We start from the raw sequence: 19,453 nt of genomic DNA, 5'->3' as shown, positions 1-19,453 counted from the left end.
ACAATTAGAAAACCTGAACGAGGGCATTCCCAAACTTCTAAGCGCTGCGTGCCGCGGTTGTTACAACTGCCCGCCGCTGCACTGTCGCGATTACTGTGCCTTATCGTGCAGTTCGTCATCGACCCGCCCGGAAAGTCCCCTGGAGATCGCCTCCCATTCCGATAAGCAAACCGCGAATGTTGCCTCTTGATACGATACGTACAACCTCAAGTTTTTGTTTCATCTTCTTCTTCGTCCTTCTTCCTTTCTGTCTTTTTCCCTTTCGCTTCTTTCGGTACTATACCCTTCGTTCCCTTGAATCCCCGCCCTAGGTGCCCCCGCAATGAGCTTCAACCCCATGCTCTGTACTTGCTCACTCCGCGCCGTGCAGCGCACAACCGCCAGTAACCCGATTTCCTCGACCCTCTCAGCACGAACGTTATCACAATCCTCGCGCGTGTGCTTAGCTGCCGATATCTCGTTCAAGTCCAAACCCGAAACAAACAACAAGACAAGCCACGACCCAACTCCCGAGTCCAAGCCCAACGAATCCCAAAATGCTACCACCAACCCGCCCAGAAACGAAACCTCCTCCTCTGCCAACCCCGACGAAAAAGAACCAGGCCCCATGACCCGCCGCCTCGCCCAAGCAACAGAAGATGCCCTCCTAACGGGCGGCCGCGCCGGCCTCCGCGCGATCGAAGAAGCCGGTTTCGACGAAGACCTGCGCAACCGGCTCCTCGCCAAAGTTGCCTCCGCAAAATTCGCCTCCGAGCACGCCTCCGCGCTCTCTGAAGCCGGCCTCACTTCTTCCGGCCAGTCACGCACCCCGTCATCAGCAGGGCAGGGAACACGAAGCATCGCTTCTTCCCAAGCGTGGACAGGTGAGGAGTCAACAGAAGACGCGGTGTTGAGGATGTTAAACGACGCGCACAAACCTCTTTCGCGCGAAGCGCGGGGTAAACCAAAGATTCCTAGTCCGGTGGTGGATATGCGGATTCAACGCGCCCCACAAATGAGCGCGGGGAGAAGGGTAGCCAGCGCGAGAGAGAAGGCGGCTGCGTATGTGGACTTGGAGTTACCCAAGGCTGATACGATGGGATTGACGGAGGAGGAGAGGGAGGAGTTACGGAGGGAGTTTAGAGAGCGGTTCACACCGATTGCGAGGGCGATGCCGAATACGGTTTCGGGACTGGCGGCGCTGGCGAATGAACGCATTGAGAACGCGATTGCGAGGGGCCAGTTTAAGAATATTCCGAGGGGCGTGGGCGTGGAGAGGGATGCGAGGGCTGATAATCCTTTTATTGATACTGTGAGTTTTTATTCTTCTACTACTACTTCTTTGCTCCTGTTGCTCCTGTTGCTCCTGTTGCTTCTACGACGAGTACGAGTAAGCGCCGTGACTGATAGCCCTGGTAAAAAACAGACCGAATACATAATGAACAAAATGATCAAACGCCAAGAAATCGTCCCCCCTTGGATCGAGAAACAGCAAGAACTCATCAAAACCGCTGAGTCCTTCCGCAAGCGTTTACGAAACGACTGGTTACGACATGTCGCGAGGACGATATCCAGTCGCGGCGGTTCCTTGGAAGACCAAATCCGGAGAGCCAACGAGTACGCCCGCGCCGAAGAGATTCATAACCCCCGACGACGAAACGTCGATCAGATATCTGTACCGACGAACTCGACGGAGGACCCGGTCATGGTTAAGATCCGGCAGCAGACGCCGGGTGTTTCTTTATCTGCTACTTCTACTTCTGCTGCTACTTCTGGGAATCATGAGTCAGCAACGACAACGACAACGACGGCTGACGAAACACCATCACCAACACCAAAGACCCAACAAGAACCAGATATCTCCTTCACCAAACCCTTCCGCGACCCCACTTGGGAATCCTCCGAGCGTTCCTTCCTCGAGCTCTCCATCACGAACCTAAACACCATCACGCGTTCCTACAACTTGATGGCTCCGGAGCTAGCCAAGAAGCCTTATTTCTCTTTGGAGCGGGAACTAAACAATTGTTTCGCGGACATGGCGCCGTTAGTTGCGCAGACGATCAGAGACAGAGCGACGAGGCCGGCTGGGACCAATATCGCTGATACGATGGCGTTTAGGAAGCAGGATGGGATTTTGGGAAGGTTTACGGGTGATGGTGGGAGCCAGAGGGTGTATGAGAGGAGAGAGCCAAAGTATGGGTTTAGGGAATTTTGGAGGGATTTGTGGAGGAAGGATGGTAAATAGATTAGATACCTTACTGCTTTGAGGCGGTATCGAACATGCCACTGGTGACATTGAACTGTCATCATAAACATGCAAGCACATGGGAGCGGGACGTTAGCCTTGAACCCGTCAAGGTAGCTTTTAGGAGGCGAAGAGAGGATTTTCATTCATGTAGTGATACCGTAAGATGAGGATATCGGGCCAGCCGATGGCTTGCCTCATTGTGTAGAATCCGTACTCTGTGTGCTCTGCGACAAGCCAGTCCCAACCTTCGCAGATTTTGCATCGTCATCGCACGCCGCCCTCATCATCGCTTGCGCCATATCCTTGAACAGCTCCATTTTCACCTCTGCCACCAGGTCCTGTCGCAGCTCCGCCATCAGCTCTTCCTTGATCTCCTGCCGCATCTCGTCCATCAATCCCTCTCGCATATCGTTCCACAGCTGCGACTGCTGTTCCTCCGTCTTCTCCACCATAACCTGCTGTGTCTCGGCAAGAACTTGGTCCTCCAACTCGATTTTCACATCAAGCATGTCATTGTCGATTTTATCGTTCACATGGCCGATGATGTGCGCCGCTTCCTCTGAGTCGTAGCGGCACGGGGTGTGATCGCAGCGAGCAGAGTCGGCGAGCATCTTCTCAAGGTGTACGACGCGATTTTGCAGCTCCGCGTGGCTCTTGGCCAGTTGAGCGAAGGCAGTGAAGATGCGCTTGTTATCGGGAGTGGAGGGAGACAGGGATTCACTTGTTCGTCGACGTTTGCGGACTGAAAGGCAGGAATGTGTTAGTGGCCAAGTGAGATAATGATGCGAGTGAGCGTAGAGGGCATGAGGACGTACCGGACGGAGTTATTATCACTTGCGCTGGACTCTGAAGAGAGCCATACTTGGTGTATGTCGGTGCCACCACTTCTTCTTCTATCGTTTGCTGCACAGGTTGCGAGTTTGCGGCTTTGCTGACGCTCGTGTTGAATGCGGGAAGTCCAATACCGATGTCGAGTATATGGCCACCGGCACCGGCATACAGCCTCTGAAGACCAGCTCGTCGCGCATCTGTCTTGGGTCGATCACGGGCACGAGTCGACGAGAAGATTGACGGAAGCAATGCTAACTGCTCCCGCATTTCCGGCACAAGGCGAAACTTGTCTAGGTAGAAGTCGAAAACTTGAACTGCAGCGAGGGCCTTCATAACGTCAAGCCGACCAAGAGATTTGTTTTTCGGTTCAAGAGGGCGATCTTTCGCAAACACGAGAGTAGGCGGCTGTGACAGGGTGAAGCGCAGACGAATGAAGTTGTTAGATCTGTCCTCCATCCCAAGCGTTGGTGGACGGGTGCAATCGTCAAACTCGATTGAGTGAATGCCCTCGGGGTAGATGAACAAATAAAGAGGGACTGAGCTGATGCTGCCTTTGATGTATATGAAGTTCTGTAGCACGAAGAGAGCTCGTTGATCCGAAGTATCGACCAGCATGTCCATACGGAGATCTGATGTGTGTTCCATATGATGGTCTGCATCCTCCCACACGGTCACTCCGGTCCAGTTGGTCTTGTCGATTCTGCAGTGCATTTCATTGTCGCTTGAATCGAGCGAAAGCAGAATATCGTCATCATCGTGGTTGACGAGACTATCGGTCAGCTCGCCACCAAGGTTGTCATTGTTGATTCCACTCACCTCCGGCGTACTGTCGATCAAAAGCTCGGTTAGGCCTAATATCCTGGTATTTCTTTTGCGTACATGTTACAAATTGTGTGGGGGAGACAAAGGGGGCAGATTTGCCGCTCACCCGTAGCGACGCAACTGTCCATCAGTTCCCCCAGACGGAGGTGGAAGAGTGCCACAGCCACCAGCATCTGCATCCACGGCCTATCGAAGAAGCCCCATTCCTTCCAGCAAGTGGGCTAACCTGCTGGGTAGGAGTTGGCAAGTTTTTATGGCTTCTCGACCCGAGTTCCACCTACTTCCAGAAGCATCACACGACTGAGACGGACGGCCAAGTGCCCTGCCGGACACACGGCACCAGATCTGGGGCTGAAAAGGGAAAGTCCCGTCGCTCTCGGGTGACAATGTAGCTGTCGAACGGTTCCGCACGAACGGAAGCAAGACAGAGAACGCGACGGCCAGTCATCGTCTCTGCTCGCGGCCTATCAAGAAAAACCCAGTCCTCCACCAGGAGTTGACCTGCTGATCGGATCCAGCGCTTCTCGACTCGTACGGCACGGAACTACAGTACATCGCCAGGGAGACGCGCTCCGGCCATGCATCCTGCCAGATACATGACCTCGGGACTGGGGCCTTGGTAGTGATTAAAACCTGCCGCTCTAGCACGGCATTGAACTTTCGGAGCGTTCCCAACAATCGGAAGTAGACATCTCAGCCCACCACCTATCAAGAACCCCATTCCTTCCAGCAGATGGCTAGTCTGTGGGTAGGAGTTGGCAAAATTTTACGGTTCTTGACTGGTGGGACGCGTCCTTCCAGATATTGCCAGGCAGAGACAGACGACCGTGTGCCCAAGAACACACGGCACCAGGAGTGGAGGGGGGAGATGGGAGAGGGAGAGGGAAGGGAGGTGGTGGAAGAGAGAAAGGAAAACCTAGTGTCGGTGATGATAGTCCCGCCGTCTTGCTAGCCGACACAGCTGTCTGTGAGCTTCCCATCAAGAACGAGTCATGGGAGGCTCACTTCCAGTGTGTCGACGAGCAGAAACGGACCGGCTATGCATCCACGCAAGCGTGGACTCACGGCACCGGTACCATCAAGCACTGACCCTGGTAAGGAGTATGGTTGTGTTGGGGAGAGTTCGTCGTCGTCGTGATCCATCGCGTTGCGGTCGGGGTGCGAGGGAGGAGAAGTGCCAAAGAGAGAATAAAAAGAAGGGGAAGAATTAGAAGAAGGAGGAGGTGAAGTGTGGGTCACCGAGTCCACCATGGGAAAGGGGAGGACGAAACGGGCGGGGATGAAATAGAGGTCGATGAAAGAGATGGAAAAGGCGCCCCAGGGTGAGATTGACGGAAGCAAATTGAGTGGGAATTGAAGAGAGGAGACCTGGGGAACACAACTCACTTTTGCCCAAGGGAAGCCCAGCCCTTTTGTGTGGGCTGCTAGTTTGAAGCTGGGCGGCGATTGGTTATTATGAATCCACTTGACGGCTCGCTTATGAAAGGAGTGTGCGGTCACTATCATGTCTGTCGGTTAAGCTCTGCAATTATTGTTAGAGAAGGAACTGTTAGTGGGTCGAGCCACTTGGCCTGCAGTCATACGTTCCGTTCCGCGTCCAACATTGCTTGGCACGGCACACTTACATCAACAAGTCCGTTTTCATCACTTGACAAACAAAAACACCAGAGTTCATGATCACGATCACGCAAATACCGTCTTTGACAAAGGCCTCAATGGTTGAAGGTTCGCGTGAGTCCCGCGGCAGACGTTGGGCATCATCTTGACGCTGGAAAAGTCACATGACTCCGCGGATGAGTGGGCAGTTCAGCCACGGGAAAGCAACCAGCCACACACTTCACTAGCCACACACTTCTCCTAATGGACATATCAGGGTTAGGGTCATCATGAAGACAGTCTGTCACCAACAAGACAATGTCACTCGCCATTCACGAATCATTCCGGCACTAAAATTGAGGGCCGAACCTCCCGTACCCGAGGTTATTATCCTGGCCGCTGTGTGTTGTGTACTGGCGGTCAACGCAGTTACCATCATCTCTTCACCAAGAGATCTGTTGGCTTCAAAATGGTGAAAAACACCAAGATCATAAAGCACGATACAGATGTCAGAGCAGCGCTGGATAACACGGTGAACTGGAAAATTCTTCAGAATAGCGCTACGACTCAAGACTCTGAGGCCCACTCCCAAGAGTGTCCGTCTCTTGCGAGGTTTACAGCCTGAAAAGCACATGTGATCGATCGGGTCTAGCATGCTGCTTTAGTTTTCTCACGACGTTAGGAAGTGCCCAAGTGGCAAGCAAGGAAGAGGGGGTGATGTTGTGCCTGGGTTAGCTTCGCAAGCCTTGCCAGCACTTCCACGACCAGAGTTGTCTTCGGACTCAACCCGATGTTTGGAGTCTCGACATCGCTAGAATACTGCCCGGAAACACAGAGTCAGCCCGCAAGCTGACCATTGCTCAGGAGCAGTGTGTGTTCAGTGAAGTCAAAACTGAGTTTGGAACAAGGTCTAGACCCATACATACAGCCACCAATGGGACAGAGTCCCACACTCTCCACGTATCCACGTGCTACGGCAGGCTCAGGCTGTCGATTGCAATCCAGCCTTTGCAAGTGAGACAAAGAAGTCAATCTAATCGGATGCTAAACTACACTACGGAATCTCTCCGCACCGCCAGTAGGCCAGCTCCAGCCTCTCGATTTGAGATGATAACGGGCATCAAAAAATATCAGAGAGGCAGTCAGCGCGGGACAGTGAGCCAGAAAAACTGTGTCGACGGGGCTTTTGTTGCATACAACGGTCACATACAGGCCCCTAAAGGGCAGGCTGCCATTCAACAGATTCATGGCCACGACGATCTGGTTTACTTGCCACAAGCAGCGGCCGCCCCGCTCTGATGGTCAATATGGCAGAATAGCTACCGGCTGATTGCAACCTCTTTCCCAGCCAACCGGCAGCGGACAGCGGCGTCCACGGTTCAAAGAATGGCAATTCCATGGACGGAACGTCGATGTTATATGTTCCACCACAGATGGACTCCCATGGTCCTCACCCTGACACAAATGTCAGATAGGTGAGACCAAGCGTCTCAAGTATGCCCAAGAATAACGGTCTGTCAGACAGAAAACTGGACGACACCCGTAAAGAGAAAGATGGCTTCAAAAAGAGAAGGCTTCAAGACAGCATCAACTAACCAACGAATCACCACACTGCCGAAACAAAGAAGAGTATCCAAGCGTCATACATGGCTGCCGAGACCTCGCTAGGCATGAACGCCCGTCTGCTTCCAGAACGGAGAAGCCCACGTTAAACCTATTGCAGAAGAAGGCGTTGATCCTTCTTAACGACTGCTACCAAATCCTCAAACCCCCCCCCCCCCCCCCCCCCCCCCCCCCCCCCCCCCCCCCCCCGCACTCTCCAACTCTCTTGAGATGCCCTCGTGGTTCGGCCACCCATTCCTGCCATTCCGTCGATGCATTCACCACCCAACTCGCCAATACCGCCCTTGGCAATCCGGCCTCGGATAGCTTGGCGCCCCTTGGCTTTGACTGCTAGCCCCCTTTTGCGCCGCGGGGAACTGGGGAACTTGGGGAAAGGACACCAAAATGCATTTGCCGAAAATGCTCCAAAAATGCTTCATTCGTGCGGTTGGACAGACACTCATGGAGGGTGTGCTGTCGGTTAACGCCACCGCCCAACATTCTTACGGCGAACACATTATGTACCGGTTATTCTCAAGCGGACATGGAGGGGAGAAGAAGAGACTGAAGTGAAGCCAGCCAACAGCCTGAACAGCTTGTGATGGTGAAGAGACGGACGGCAGACGCAAAAAAGAATGTAACAACTAATGCACAGCTACACAACGTTTGCGTGCCACATATTGTAGTATTCCCAATGTTGCGGCCCCCCAGGTAATATCCAGTAAATGTACGGGTCTGGCGTGAAAACCGCAAAGACGGGAACTGACAGATAAAGTCGGTTAACAACAAGGTGTGACAGAAAAGGGGACCCAACAACCAGAAGCAGGAAGCTGGTCGTGTGGATGGTATATAAGTTATACCACGCTACACAAAGGGGTCCTTCCTAAACCTGACTCCTTCAAGTCTTATCGACCAATTCAACTGGAGAACGATCTGGATATCATATCCCATACTATTCCCAACCTTGTCACTAGTCGATGCACGCCTTTGGGCCTTTTAGTGTGGGTTCAACCTTCCTAAACTAATTTGATGCGGGTTACTTGCAGTTTCGCGCAAAAAGCTTTTCGTCTAGCGTTGGGTTGGCAACGGGAGTCATCCCGTGAACCACCGGAGCAGATATCCGTTGTTCTTCTTTGGGTTCTTCTCTCCGACCATTGTTCTTCATAATAAGGGGTAGACCCGCCGTCTCAGTTATCCACTTAGCCGTCTGGTCTTTGTCTTTGTCTTATATACCCTTGGACATCGACAATCATATTCTGCCATAAAGGGTTCAACCATTGAAGTTCGTTCAAGTCGACCTCATCAATCATGTCCGTCACAATGGGGGACCCCATCACGACGGGGGTCCTAGAGAAGGAGATTGGTACGTAAACCCTTCACATTGTTCTTCACATCATCTTCACCAACCATATTCACCTCTTCACGACACTCATCCCATCCCATCTTTAACTTCACTCTCTAACAAACCCACCCAGCCCTCCACCATGAGCAAACCAACAAAGACGCCGACTCCTCCAACACATCCCTCCCCGAGCTCACCTGGACCGACGACGAAGAGCGCGCCATCCGGCGCAAGATCGACTGGCACTGTGTCCCCATCGTGACAGTCCTCTACATGCTCTGCTTCCTCGATCGCGTCAACATCGGCAACGCGCGCATCCAAGGTCTCGCCAAGGACTTGAACCTCCAGGGGATGCAATTCAACTGGGCTTTGTCCATCTTCTACATCATCTACCTGTTGTTCGAAGTCCCCAGCAATGTCTTGCTCAAAGCCATCGGCCCCCGATTCTACCTCCCGTTTCTCGTCTGCGGTTTTGGTTTAGTCTCCCTCTGCACGGCCTTCGTCACCAATTTTGGCGGATTAATGGGCGCCCGCGCCGTGCTGGGAGTATTCGAAGGAGGCGCGATGCCGGGCATGGCGTTTTTCCTGAGCACCTTCTACAAGCGTGAAGAGCTGTTGTTTCGGATCGGTATCTACGTCTCAGCAGCATCCATCGCCGGCGCCTTCGGCGGGCTACTAGCCACAGGCCTCTCAAAAATCCCAGAATGGGGAGTAGCGGGGCACAAGATCCACACGTGGAAGAACATTTTCTTCTTCGAGGGGATCATCACCATCATCGTCGGCTTGCTGGCGCCGATCTGGATGCCCACGGACCCCAAGACGGCGTGGTTTCTGAACGAGCACGAAAAACGCATCGCGGCCGAACGGCTGGTCAGAGAACATCGCGCTGATCCCGCGGAAAAGGTCGAGTGGCGTCATGTCAAGCTTGCGGTTATGAATGTGCACAATTACACGTGCGCCATTGGGTTTTTCTTGATTAATATTACTGTCCAGGGCTTGTCGGTGTTCTTGCCGACTATTCTGAATGATTTGGGCTGGACGAACACAAAGGCCCAGCTGTACAGCGTGCCGCCGTATGTGTGCGCTTGCGTGGTTGCTGTTGCCGTGGCGTACGGGAGCGATAAGAGCAGGCAGAGGGGCATCTGGCTGGCGGCTTTTTCCGGGCTGGCGGTCATCGGGTTCGCGATTCTGAGGTGGGTCAGTCAGCCGAATATCAGGTACATGGCTGTGTTTTTCGTCACGGTGGGCGCGTTTCCTGGTGGACCCGGGTTCTTGAGTTGGGCTATCAATAGTGAGTTTCATCCGTCCGAGGTGCATTCGAGATGGAAGGAAAGGCAGAAAGGCTAATGACAAGCAGATTCGGCTGGACCGGCTGTGAGAGCGGTAACAAGCGGTTATGTCGTCACGTTGGGGACTATTGGCGGTATCGTTGCTACGTGAGTTTTCTTTTTTCTCTCTTTCTCTCCTACCACTCTCTCTTCCAGGTCACGGACCTAACCCAGTCATACATAGATGGACCTACATCCCCTCCGATGCGCCCAAGTACCACACCGGCCACACCATCAACCTCGGCGGCCAGATCGCCACCGTTTGTCTCGCCATCTTCGGTATTCTCTTCTGCGTATGGGAAAACCGCGCCAGGGCGGCAGGCAAGAGGGATCACAGGCTCGAGGGTCTGACGGAGGAGGAACAGGAGCATCTGGGGAACAGACATCCGAGGTTCCATTTGTGGACTTGAGATGCCTACTTACTTCCTTTCGTCCCTTGACCCAGTAGGTTGGGTCTTGTTTGTGTACCTGTGGCTTCAACATGCCTGTTTTGATATCAACTATATAATGATGCTAATGAAATATTTCTGAACATGCCATGGTCCCTTTCTTCTTTTTAAACGTGATTCTGTTCAACTCCCTTCGCCCAAGTCTTCACCATAGCTTCATAACCCGAAAACTACCCACAAGGTAATAATACAACCCGCATACATAAGAGTCCGATTAGCTCAGCTCAGTTGGGGAGAGCGTCGTAGGTGCAGACATTTAGGTTACCTCAAAACAGGCACACCTACGAAGGTCAGGAGTGGTCGCTTTTGTATCACGGATGGATGCTTATAATCCTGGGACACTCAAACCGAACAAGCGCAAAAGCCTACTCTAGGCTTCATCTTTTTGCCTAGATTTTGGCTGTTGTCTTGTTTCATTGTGCGCTTTTCTTTGATTCCCTCTTGATGGTTTTTCTTCTTTTTGTCTTCGTTCCAGAGTTTCTATGCGAACGCACCATCCCCAACTCTCGCGAAACCACCTTGCCGAACTGGCAGTGACGGGTTACTTGGGGATGTTGTCGCGTGCTAAACACTCACTCGTGGTTAAGATGGGATGGAACACCTGACTTCAGTTGTCGTTGACAAACCTGAAAAACGGGCTCCATCTTGAATCTCGATTGCTCCCCGTCAACAAATGGGATGAATGGCGATCTTTGCGGGGCCCCGGATTTCCACTTCCCGTCGTCTCTTGGTGCTGACTCCGCCAAAACACGTGCTGTGGGGTTGTTAGTGGGGGTCCGGGGCCGCCAAATTCCCGCTGAAGGCGTGGCAAATTGGGGAGGGATCCACTGTGCACTTCAGGCTTACAGTGGGTGTAGTGTAAGTGTAAGTGTTAGTGCGAAGACGGTAGGTGTGTGGGAGGTGAAAGGCTGAGGGTATTCCGAGGTTGGGATCAGAATACCCGGTCTTGATAGAAATGTTTGAGGGCATACTGAGAACTTGATGAAATAGGTGGTAAGAGGATTATGAAGAAGGGAAGGATTATGTCGCTTGACTATCACGAGGAAGTTGCGAGTGGTGAATGGTTTGTGGCTGATGGAAAAGAGCTAACAGTGGAATAGGTATCGCCGACAGTAAGCACTTCACCACATCTAGGGATTAACAATTTCATGGAACCACCTTCACTTATCGTTTCACCAAGTTCACCGCCACCCTTCGTCAGAAGCTTTCCACAACATGAAAAAAAAAACCCCCAGAGTCCCCAGTAGTGTAGTTGAGTTCACGGTCAGAGAATCAGCAAAATCAAGGTGAAGATCCTCAATCATCCATTAGGTACAACCTCTCCAAGTGGAAGTTCCTCGGTATCTTCCCAACCTGTCAGCCTGTGTCTTCACATTTACCCCAACTCTTGTTCCTCCATTCAGGAAGATGTTACCCAGTCATGCTTTGCAACGCAACTGCCGTCCCAGCCGTCCCAACCGTGCGGGGAGAAAAGGGCGATGTTTTGGCAACTACGGTATGTACTTCAGCCAAAAAGAGCCAAAATCAACGTTTCGTTTCGTTCAGCTATTTGGGCACACTGTCTTGCCATTCCTAAGGTACCTCGCCTACACTATGAAAGGGAAACCGGCACGATGGTTCGGATAGTACAGTTTCTCAAAGTACTTAGCTAACACCACTTCGGCACTCTCTCACCCGAACAACAGAAAACAGCATGAATGGAATTACTCACCAATTTCACTGCACCATCGGCTTCCCCAATCGAGGCAAGTGTTGACGCTATGAGACGCCATGAGAAGCGAAAACCTGGGGCAATTCTCCACAATCGTGACAGTTCAACCATGTCTTCTTTCCAAGTTCAGCCATCAGTTCGTTGAGAGTTCAAACGTCAACCAGTCGACCGGAAAGAATCCACGTGAAGAGGAGATACTCCACCTCATTTTACTGTTTCCTGTCCTTTCTGCCTTTCCGTGTCTGACCACCTTCCCCAGATTCAATAGATTTCCTTGGCTGCCCTGCTTTGGGTAAAACCTGGGGTAAGGTTTAGGTTTAGAGGTAGGTTGGGGGTCGGAATGCGGGGAAGTTAGTGTAGTTTGGCAAGTTGGGGGGTGAGAGACCATGACAGGAAGTGAAGCCATTCGAGATAGAAGTGATCGGCATTGGTTGTCATCATTGGCTTGGTCTTTGGCTTTAGAGGCTTTGGGAAAAGCGCCCCTGAACGTCGTATGACCGGGTGAAACCTTGGTTTATGATGCCGGACGATATCCGGGTGAAGAGAGCCAGATGGCTGGGTTCATTCGGAAGAATGGGACAGAGGCGGAATAAGGATGGTGGTCATGATGGGCGGAGGCTACATATACTACCGGTCATCCTCCTGGCTGTTGGCCGTTGGACATGCCTCACCTGGTGCTTATCGTCGACTCGGCTAAGTTGATTGCCTTTGTGCAACCTGGGACAAAAGAACAGACGGCGAACAAGAGGCAGATAGCGATGGTATAGCACTTGAAATCGACTTTGTCCAGTAGCATCACCGACCACAACCTTCTCTCTTCACCTTCTTCCTCCTTTCTTCTCTCTCATCATCTCCCTAACCATGACTTCAACCGAAAAGCCCACAACGGGCCACCACCACAATCCCAATCCCAAAACCAGCATGGAGCCCTCAAAACACGAAATCGACGACCTCCCCTTCTCAGCAACCAAATCCCACCACCATAATACCCAGGACCCATGGACAACCCAGTTCTCCTCCGCGCCCCCCGAATGGCACGCCCGCACCCAAAAAGCCCTCCTCCGCAAAATCGACCTCCACCTCCTCCCCTTTTTGATCCTGATGTACCTCCTCAACTTCCTCGACCGGTCCAACCTCGCGCAAGCCCGACAGGGCACTTTGGAAGCCGACCTCTCCATGTCCGGCACAGATTTCAACCTAGCAACCAGCATTTTCTTCGTCGCCTACCTCCTCATGCAATTACCGAGTAACATGCTCATCACCCGTCTCCGCCCTTCGATATACTTGTCAACAGCAATGGCGCTGTGGGGCGGTGTATCAGCTTGTAGTGCTGCTAGTCAGAAGTTTGAGCATTTACTTGTTGTGCGAATAATGTTGGGAATAGTGGAGGCGCCGTTTTTTCCGGGCGCGGTGTTTTTGATGAGTAGTTGGTACTCGAGGGCGGAGCTTACGAAGCGGATGGCGTATTTTTATAGCGGGAATGCGCTGGCGAATATGTTTGGGGGGGTTATTGGGGCGGGGGTGCTGGGGAATTTGGAGGGCGCGAGGGGGATAAGTGGGTGGCGGTGGTTGTTTATTATTGTGAGTTTTTCTTAAGTCTAATTGAGGGTGGTGATAGTTGTGGTAAAGGGTTGAGCTGACAGATGGAAAAAAAACAGGAGGGAACAATAACCATAGCCGTCGCCATCGCCGCCGCCTTTGTCCTACCCGATTACCCCAACACCACACGCTGGCTAAGCGAAGAAGAGCGGGCCTATGCCTCCTGGCGCTTGCTAGCCGACATCAACGAGTCCGACGATCAAAATACTCGCTCGGTGTGGGACGGACTGAAGCTCGCCGTCAAAGATTACCGACTATACCTCTTCGTCTTGCTACAGCATCTGTCCCTGCTCAGCCAAACGTTCCAGTACTTCTTCCCCAGCATCGTGGGCACCCTCGGATACGGCAAGATCGAAACCCTGTGGTTGACGGCTCCCGTGTGGTTTGCGACTTTTCTGATCTCCGTCTGTGTGACCTGGACGAGCTCGAAGACGGGTGATCGCAGCTTGCATATCTTCTTCTTGATGTTGTTGGCTGCTGCTGGAAATGCGGTTGCGACGGGCACGACGAAGGTGGGGGCGAGGTTCTTTGCCATGTTCTTGATGCCTATGGGGGCTGTTTCTGCTTGTGAGTTTTGCCTGGACATGCCTGTTATTGGTGAAGATGAACTAACAGAGGTCAGATCAAATCATATTGTCGTGGGTTGCCAACTCGTTCCCTCGTCCTATGGTCAAGCGGTCGGCTGCTGTGGCTATTGCCAACATGATTGGAAATACGGCTAGTATTTATGGCTCGTACATGTATCCAGCAACGGCTGCGCCACAGTATATCCCCGGAGGGAGTGCGAATTCGGTTATCTGCCTTCTGGTGGGTTTGCTGGCGTTGTTCTTGCGTTATCTGCATAAGTGGGAGAATAAGAAGCTGGAGAAGGCCGAGGCGGAAGAGGCTGAGAACCCAGAGACTGCTGTTGCGGCTGAAGGGGATAGGAGAGCCGCTGGGTTCAGGTATATCTACTGAGACCAGAGCTATCAGCCAGTGTTGAGAGGAACAACGAACACTTACTCCTATCCTCATTGCAATGCGTCGTTTGTGATGCCCGGTTTTGTCAAAACAAACAGGCAGAGAATGTCAAAAGCCGCCTTTGACTTGAAAGGTGAAACATGAATCAATTGCCCAAACGCCATATGCTTAAACTCCGAACCACAGATGCAATAGTACATCACCGAATCGCTTTTCGCTTTCCATTACAGCGCATCAACATCAACCCATCAACTCGACACCGTTCCGTATCGCACCCACTACCGCGCCAGTCTGGATCATCTCTCCTGCTCCGCTCGCTACTCGATGCTCAATATTCGCAAGAGCATCAAGCCATGTGATCATCACCTGGGGCTTGACTTCTAGCTTGACGATCTCCTCAGACAGAGCGGTAATGATGTCGGCAAGTGCCAAGCCTTGTGAGATCTTCAATGTGTTGATTGTGGACAGACATGTCGTGACATCGCTTGTGCTGAGAAGGGTGCTGAGAATCTTTTTGATGGCGTCGGGTGGTGGCGCGGCGACGCAGTTGTAGATGGTTTGGATAGTGATGGTTTCCCGTACAATGTCCTTTTCGGCGACCTTGGGGCCGTCCTTTGGTTGGAGTGGTGTGCCTGGTTGATCGGGTTAGCCTTCAGCTGCGAAAGAGAGGGAGATATGGGATGCATACTTGATGCATGGCAGGCTTGTAGCACGTTCAGCGCACGACGCATATCACCCTTGCTCAACTTGACCAGCGCATCGGTAGCGTCTGGCATGATCTGGACGTTCTCCTCCTCAATGACCTTGTCTACCAAAACACGAATATCCTTCTCTTTTAGAGGGCTGAAACGGAACCTTGTGCATCTCGACAGAAGGGCCGGGCTGAGCTTGTGGGAGTAGTTGGCAATGATGCAGAAGCGAGTGTTGGCCGTGTACTTTTCCATGATGCGACGAAGGGCCATCTGAGCTGTGGAGGTCATGGCATCGGCCTCGTCGAGAATGATGAGCTTGAAGCCAGCCAGACCCGATCGCGAAGCAGAGGAACCGAGGGTGAAGATCTGCTTGGTGGAGGCAAAGGTCTTGATCTGCTCGCGCACAACGTCGATACCACGGTCGTCGGAGGCGTTCAACTCGAGCACCATCTGGCGCATGTTGGCGGTGCCATAGATTCGTCGGGCAAGGGCGAGAATGGTGGATGTTTTACCGGTTCCGGGAGGACCGTAGAGAAGTAAATGGGGGAGCCGGTTCGAGTCGACGAATTTGTTGATGGTTGCGAGGATGTCTTGGTGACCAGACACATCGGCGAGCGAAACGGGGCGGTACTTTTCGACCCTGTCACAAGTCGGTTAGACAATGATGAGTCAATTGAGAGGGTCAGAGGAAATTCGCTACCATGGAAGGCTGTCTTCTGCTTCGACGGGCAGGTTGGCGGCGCTTCGCTTGCCCTTTGCTGTGTTGGTGGCAGCGAACATGATGTCCTTGGACACTGGGACATCAATGTCCATTTCATCCTCAAAGTCCGACATGGTGGTTGAGTTGGGTTGATTTTCTGGCGGAAGGGCTGTTATGATCTGAAGTCTGAGCTGGAGTGCTGCGCCGACGTGGACCTTGGCCTTTGTTGGTGTTGTTGACTTGGTGATGCTATGAGATTCAATTTAGGAAAACGCGTCGTTCGTAAAGCTAGACGCGTCAGGCAACAGGCCCCTCGTGTGGCTGGTTAATTGGTTTTGGGGGCTGAGCCACACATGATCCGTGGAGCATTGGGCGCTCAAGCCACAGCTTCCTGAACCTCAACTGCCCTTCCGCTCAACGTTGCTGGTTTTGGAAATTCAACTTTACAACCTATGAAGGCTCACCTCCTTAATTTCACTCTCTTTGTGCGTGTGAATGACATATATTTCCACACATAAACATCCCAATTTCCTCTCTCACTCAGTTTATTTCCAGTAATGCCCATGAACTGAATCATCGATCGCACCCAAATTCCCACCACAGTTGTGGGTCACGACGTCAATATTTAGGACACCCGGCTGCTCCTTGACTTGCTCGACCCTTGTGATCGATCAGCTTATCAATCATCCCAACTCAAACCGCTCCCACTTCTCTTCAACTCCATCCCACGCATCTCTGTACATTCGACCAACACCTGCCCGCTCAATGCGAACCCGGCCATCCGTTCCCGGATCCTCCTTCCGTTCGATCATCATGACGTTGACCACGGCCCTCTTCTCGGCTGTCGAGGCTTCCACCAGTTCCTCTCGTTCAAACTTGTCTGCGTCCGAAAGAATGATGAACTCTTGTGTGACCCTCGAAATAAGTTTCAACTGGTGTTCAACAAACTTCCTTCGATAGGACCACGTCAACCATATGGACCCTATCCACTCTTCATCACCTCCATCAGGATTCGTCGCATGCGTTATCGCATACCGCGTCAACCGTGTTGGCCGGACACGCGGCAGTGGAGGGACCGCATCCTCATTTCCTCGGTCCTCGATCATGAGTCTGAACCGGCCCACGCGAGCTCTCAAGTGGAGGAAGTATGGGTCTGGGCCAAGGCTGATATTTGCTTGATATCGACCAGTGTTGTTGGCTGAAAAGTCAGCACCATAGTCGTAGTAGACTGGTACTGTCCATCCGGCCCATGACCAGCTTGGCCATACCGGTCTCCCTTTCTTCTCGTCCACATGTATTCTCTTCGGCTCCAGTCTTGGTCGCCAGAGAAGTCCCGGATGAAGAAGCTCACCCGTTGGCATCCCATGGACAAACTCCACGTCCTGGGAAAAGAAGTGATCCTTGATCACGTTCAAGATACCCTGGATTCCATTCACACGGTCCGTTATGAAGGTCATATTGCGACACGTGTATTGGCCAACCAGCTCGGGATATCGCTTGAGCTGAAACTTCAAATTTGGCCGCAACTCGATTGGGGGAGGGACTTCACTTGGGATATGGCTGAAGTCGACCACCTGGTCAGCGGCCGACAACGCCAGGTCCGGAGACTCGGCCGCAAAGTCTTCGCTCCAAGTGGCTCGCTGACACTGGAAGTGTACCGTGTCATCGACAAAGTACATATAGCGCAGGGAAAGGATGCGCTCCTGGTAGGTCCATCCTCTCTCTTCCCATGTTGTTCTAAGCAGCGCATCCGGCCAGGCGACAGAGCGATTCATGATGGTCAGGTCATCTGATATCTTGACCTCTTTTTGCTTGCCTAACCGCGTCCCAGGCTCTACCCCTGGCAGGCCAGCGTTCGCATCCTCTCCACTGGCAGCCACTATGGTGAGGTCCGCGTACTGGTAAATCTTTCCCATCTGCCCTATTTGATGTCGTTTATCCAGGTTCTGGTACGTGTCGGTGTCATCATTCTGGATGATGCAGATGGAGTCGATCCAGATGTACCGGTATCCAAGTCTTTGCGCCAGCGTCATTGCGTCCCTTAGTGAACGCGGGAACAATGCCTTCTTTTCCAATACCCCTCCAGGCTTTCTCAGCTCGTCGATTGTTTCTTCGCGGGTCTTGAAAACCGTCGCCCGGCCCCAGACGTAGCTCAATGCTACGTACGGTACGAGATCGCTTCTCTCCACTAGGCAGTTCTCCTCGAGGTCAATGAGTCGGATGAATGGGTCGAATGTCGCTGACGTGATAGATTCCGATACGCTCTGCTGCTTCATCCAGTGGGAGCACTCCCCTCCATGCCATTCCCTGCAACACTTCAGCCAGGCCCTCACGCGATCTAGATCAATTTGACCTTCCTTGAGACATCTCCCCTGGAATAGTTCCCCCTCTCGACCCAATGGCACCAGATCGAAAGGTGTAAAAGGCGGTGCTCTTCCGATCATGACCGATCGAACCCTGAGCCTCAAAGTTTCCCACGTTCCACTCAGCTCATCATCATGCCCAGCTTTCTTCCTCCACCGCACATCTCCAATCCAGCTCATAACTATATCCGCCTCATCCGGCCATGCAATGTCATCGCAAGCTTCGGCGACCAGCTGACACACCTTGCACCATGATCCCCGTGCCGCTACCTCAGTATAGGTACCGAGATACCATTCTGGAGGAAGTTGTTGGCTAAACCGCCGAGGCCCGAAATCTGAGCGTTTGAGGTCCATGAGACGGTGCCGGGCGCAGAGACCTAGAGTTGGATCTTCCGGTGGAAGGTCTAGCGGCCGATTCCATGCTCGGAGTGGGACATCTGTTGCCTGGAAAAGATCGTCGTGGTGTGTCTCGATTCGAGTGACTTCTTGACCTGGTGGCGGAACGTAGTCGAGGTCCCGAGGAATGTAGGTAAGTGGCATGCTTGTGGATGAGGCAAGCTCTGAGCGGTTTCTGAATTCTGAGACAAAAGTTAAACCTCGGGGACTTGCCTCAAACGCCGAATTGGTGAGTGATGGTGAAGTGTCCAGAGAACATGCGAGCAGGCTCAGCTCACCTTATTTATGCCCAAGCTAACGGTCCCAAATCTCATGGGGCTCCGCTGTATCACACGAGAAACCCTTTCAGGCACCAGTCAGCTGCAAATTCTCAGCCTCTACTAAAGCCTTGGCGCAGCTGAGCCTCCTAAATGCCCACTTCCAGCTTATTGGGTGATCACGGAATCTCAACGCTGCTTTTCGGCATAGTTATCGACACTAACTCCGGATGAGACTAATTTCCAGATAACCACAAAAAATGGAAGAGTATGCTTCCAACGTGACACTAATATATCTATAGGGTACACTGTCACTGGACACAGACATGTCGTCAATATTTGACACGCTGGCTAACTGGTACGGAGTGGCTTGGATCAAGTGAAGCGATATGTGGTCCATTTTGAGAGCTCAACGACGCAAAAGCTTCACACTATTTAGAGTTAGCACAGCTCCACGTCCTCCTTTTTGATGGGTCTGACTTGCGCCAACGTATATCCTGCCGCTTCCCACCCACTTGTCCAAAATCGATTACTCATTGCTGGAAGCCGCAACCAGCTAAGTTCCGTTGAGAACCGCC

The 19,453-nt window shown here is 52.4% G+C and overlaps 6 protein-coding genes across 6 annotated transcripts; 3 read left to right on the top strand and 3 right to left on the bottom strand.

Annotated features, from left to right (window-relative positions):
- Positions 1-272: 272 nt before the first annotated feature.
- On the top strand, positions 273-2,251 carry SMAC4_08117 (uncharacterized protein). The gene is made up of 2 exons (XM_003344137.2): positions 273-1,291; positions 1,406-2,251. The coding sequence occupies exons 1-2, from the start codon at positions 323-325 to the stop codon at positions 2,222-2,224; spliced, it is 1,788 nt and encodes a 595-aa protein (XP_003344185.1). The 5' UTR covers positions 273-322; the 3' UTR covers positions 2,225-2,251.
- A 91-nt stretch (positions 2,252-2,342) lies between these two features.
- On the bottom strand, positions 2,343-5,250 carry SMAC4_08118 (uncharacterized protein). The gene is made up of 2 exons (XM_066090748.1): positions 3,043-5,250; positions 2,343-2,969 (listed from the first exon to the last, which is right to left on the bottom strand). The coding sequence occupies exons 1-2, from the start codon at positions 3,767-3,769 to the stop codon at positions 2,422-2,424; spliced, it is 1,275 nt and encodes a 424-aa protein (XP_065947301.1). The 5' UTR covers positions 3,770-5,250; the 3' UTR covers positions 2,343-2,421.
- Positions 5,251-7,825: 2,575 nt separating this feature from the next.
- On the top strand, positions 7,826-10,282 carry SMAC4_08121 (uncharacterized protein). The gene is made up of 4 exons (XM_003344140.2): positions 7,826-8,441; positions 8,554-9,711; positions 9,778-9,856; positions 9,933-10,282. Exons 1-4 carry the CDS (start codon positions 8,387-8,389, stop codon positions 10,156-10,158), a joined length of 1,518 nt encoding a protein of 505 aa, XP_003344188.2. The 5' UTR covers positions 7,826-8,386; the 3' UTR covers positions 10,159-10,282.
- A 2,487-nt stretch (positions 10,283-12,769) lies between these two features.
- On the top strand, positions 12,770-14,464 carry SMAC4_08122 (uncharacterized protein; the record flags this gene model as incomplete). The annotated part of the gene is made up of 3 exons (XM_003344141.1): positions 12,770-13,489; positions 13,567-14,074; positions 14,130-14,464. The coding sequence occupies 3 exons, from the start codon at positions 12,770-12,772 to the stop codon at positions 14,462-14,464; spliced, it is 1,563 nt and encodes a 520-aa protein (XP_003344189.1).
- Positions 14,465-14,612: 148 nt separating this feature from the next.
- On the bottom strand, positions 14,613-16,279 carry SMAC4_08123 (uncharacterized protein). Its single transcript, XM_003344142.2, has 3 exons — positions 15,860-16,279; positions 15,156-15,799; positions 14,613-15,099 (listed from the first exon to the last, which is right to left on the bottom strand). The coding sequence occupies exons 1-3, from the start codon at positions 15,991-15,993 to the stop codon at positions 14,708-14,710; spliced, it is 1,170 nt and encodes a 389-aa protein (XP_003344190.1). The 5' UTR covers positions 15,994-16,279; the 3' UTR covers positions 14,613-14,707.
- Positions 16,280-16,388: 109 nt separating this feature from the next.
- On the bottom strand, positions 16,389-18,762 carry SMAC4_08124 (uncharacterized protein; the record flags this gene model as incomplete). Its single annotated transcript, XM_003344143.2, has 1 exon — positions 16,389-18,762. The coding sequence occupies one exon, from the start codon at positions 18,760-18,762 to the stop codon at positions 16,543-16,545; it is 2,220 nt and encodes a 739-aa protein (XP_003344191.1). The 3' UTR covers positions 16,389-16,542.
- Between the last annotated feature and the right edge of the window lie 691 nt (positions 18,763-19,453).

This window comes from Sordaria macrospora, chromosome 5, assembly GCF_033870435.1.
Source record: "Sordaria macrospora chromosome 5, complete sequence".
In the NCBI taxonomy this organism is placed as follows: domain Eukaryota; kingdom Fungi; phylum Ascomycota; class Sordariomycetes; order Sordariales; family Sordariaceae; genus Sordaria; species Sordaria macrospora.
This window is presented reverse-complemented; position numbering and strand designations above follow the sequence as displayed.

Coding starts and splice junctions, on each gene's coding strand:
- SMAC4_08123 (XM_003344142.2), bottom strand. CDS start 15,993: ATGTCGGACTTTGAGGATGAAATGGACATTGATGTCCCAGTGTCCAAG. Junction 15,800..15,859: donor GCAGAAGACAGCCTTCCATG/GTAGCGAATTTC, acceptor GACTTGTGACAG/GGTCGAAAAGTACCGCCCCG. Junction 15,100..15,155: donor ACAAGCCTGCCATGCATCAA/GTATGCATCCCA, acceptor CCGATCAACCAG/GCACACCACTCCAACCAAAG.
- SMAC4_08121 (XM_003344140.2), top strand. CDS start 8,387: ATGTCCGTCACAATGGGGGACCCCATCACGACGGGGGTCCTAGAGAAG. Junction 9,712..9,777: donor CTTGAGTTGGGCTATCAATA/GTGAGTTTCATC, acceptor AATGACAAGCAG/ATTCGGCTGGACCGGCTGTG. Junction 9,857..9,932: donor ATTGGCGGTATCGTTGCTAC/GTGAGTTTTCTT, acceptor AGTCATACATAG/ATGGACCTACATCCCCTCCG.
- SMAC4_08117 (XM_003344137.2), top strand. CDS start 323: ATGAGCTTCAACCCCATGCTCTGTACTTGCTCACTCCGCGCCGTGCAG. Junction 1,292..1,405: donor ATAATCCTTTTATTGATACT/GTGAGTTTTTAT, acceptor GGTAAAAAACAG/ACCGAATACATAATGAACAA.
- SMAC4_08118 (XM_066090748.1), bottom strand. CDS start 3,769: ATGCACTGCAGAATCGACAAGACCAACTGGACCGGAGTGACCGTGTGG. Junction 2,970..3,042: donor AGTGATAATAACTCCGTCCG/GTACGTCCTCAT, acceptor CCTGCCTTTCAG/TCCGCAAACGTCGACGAACA.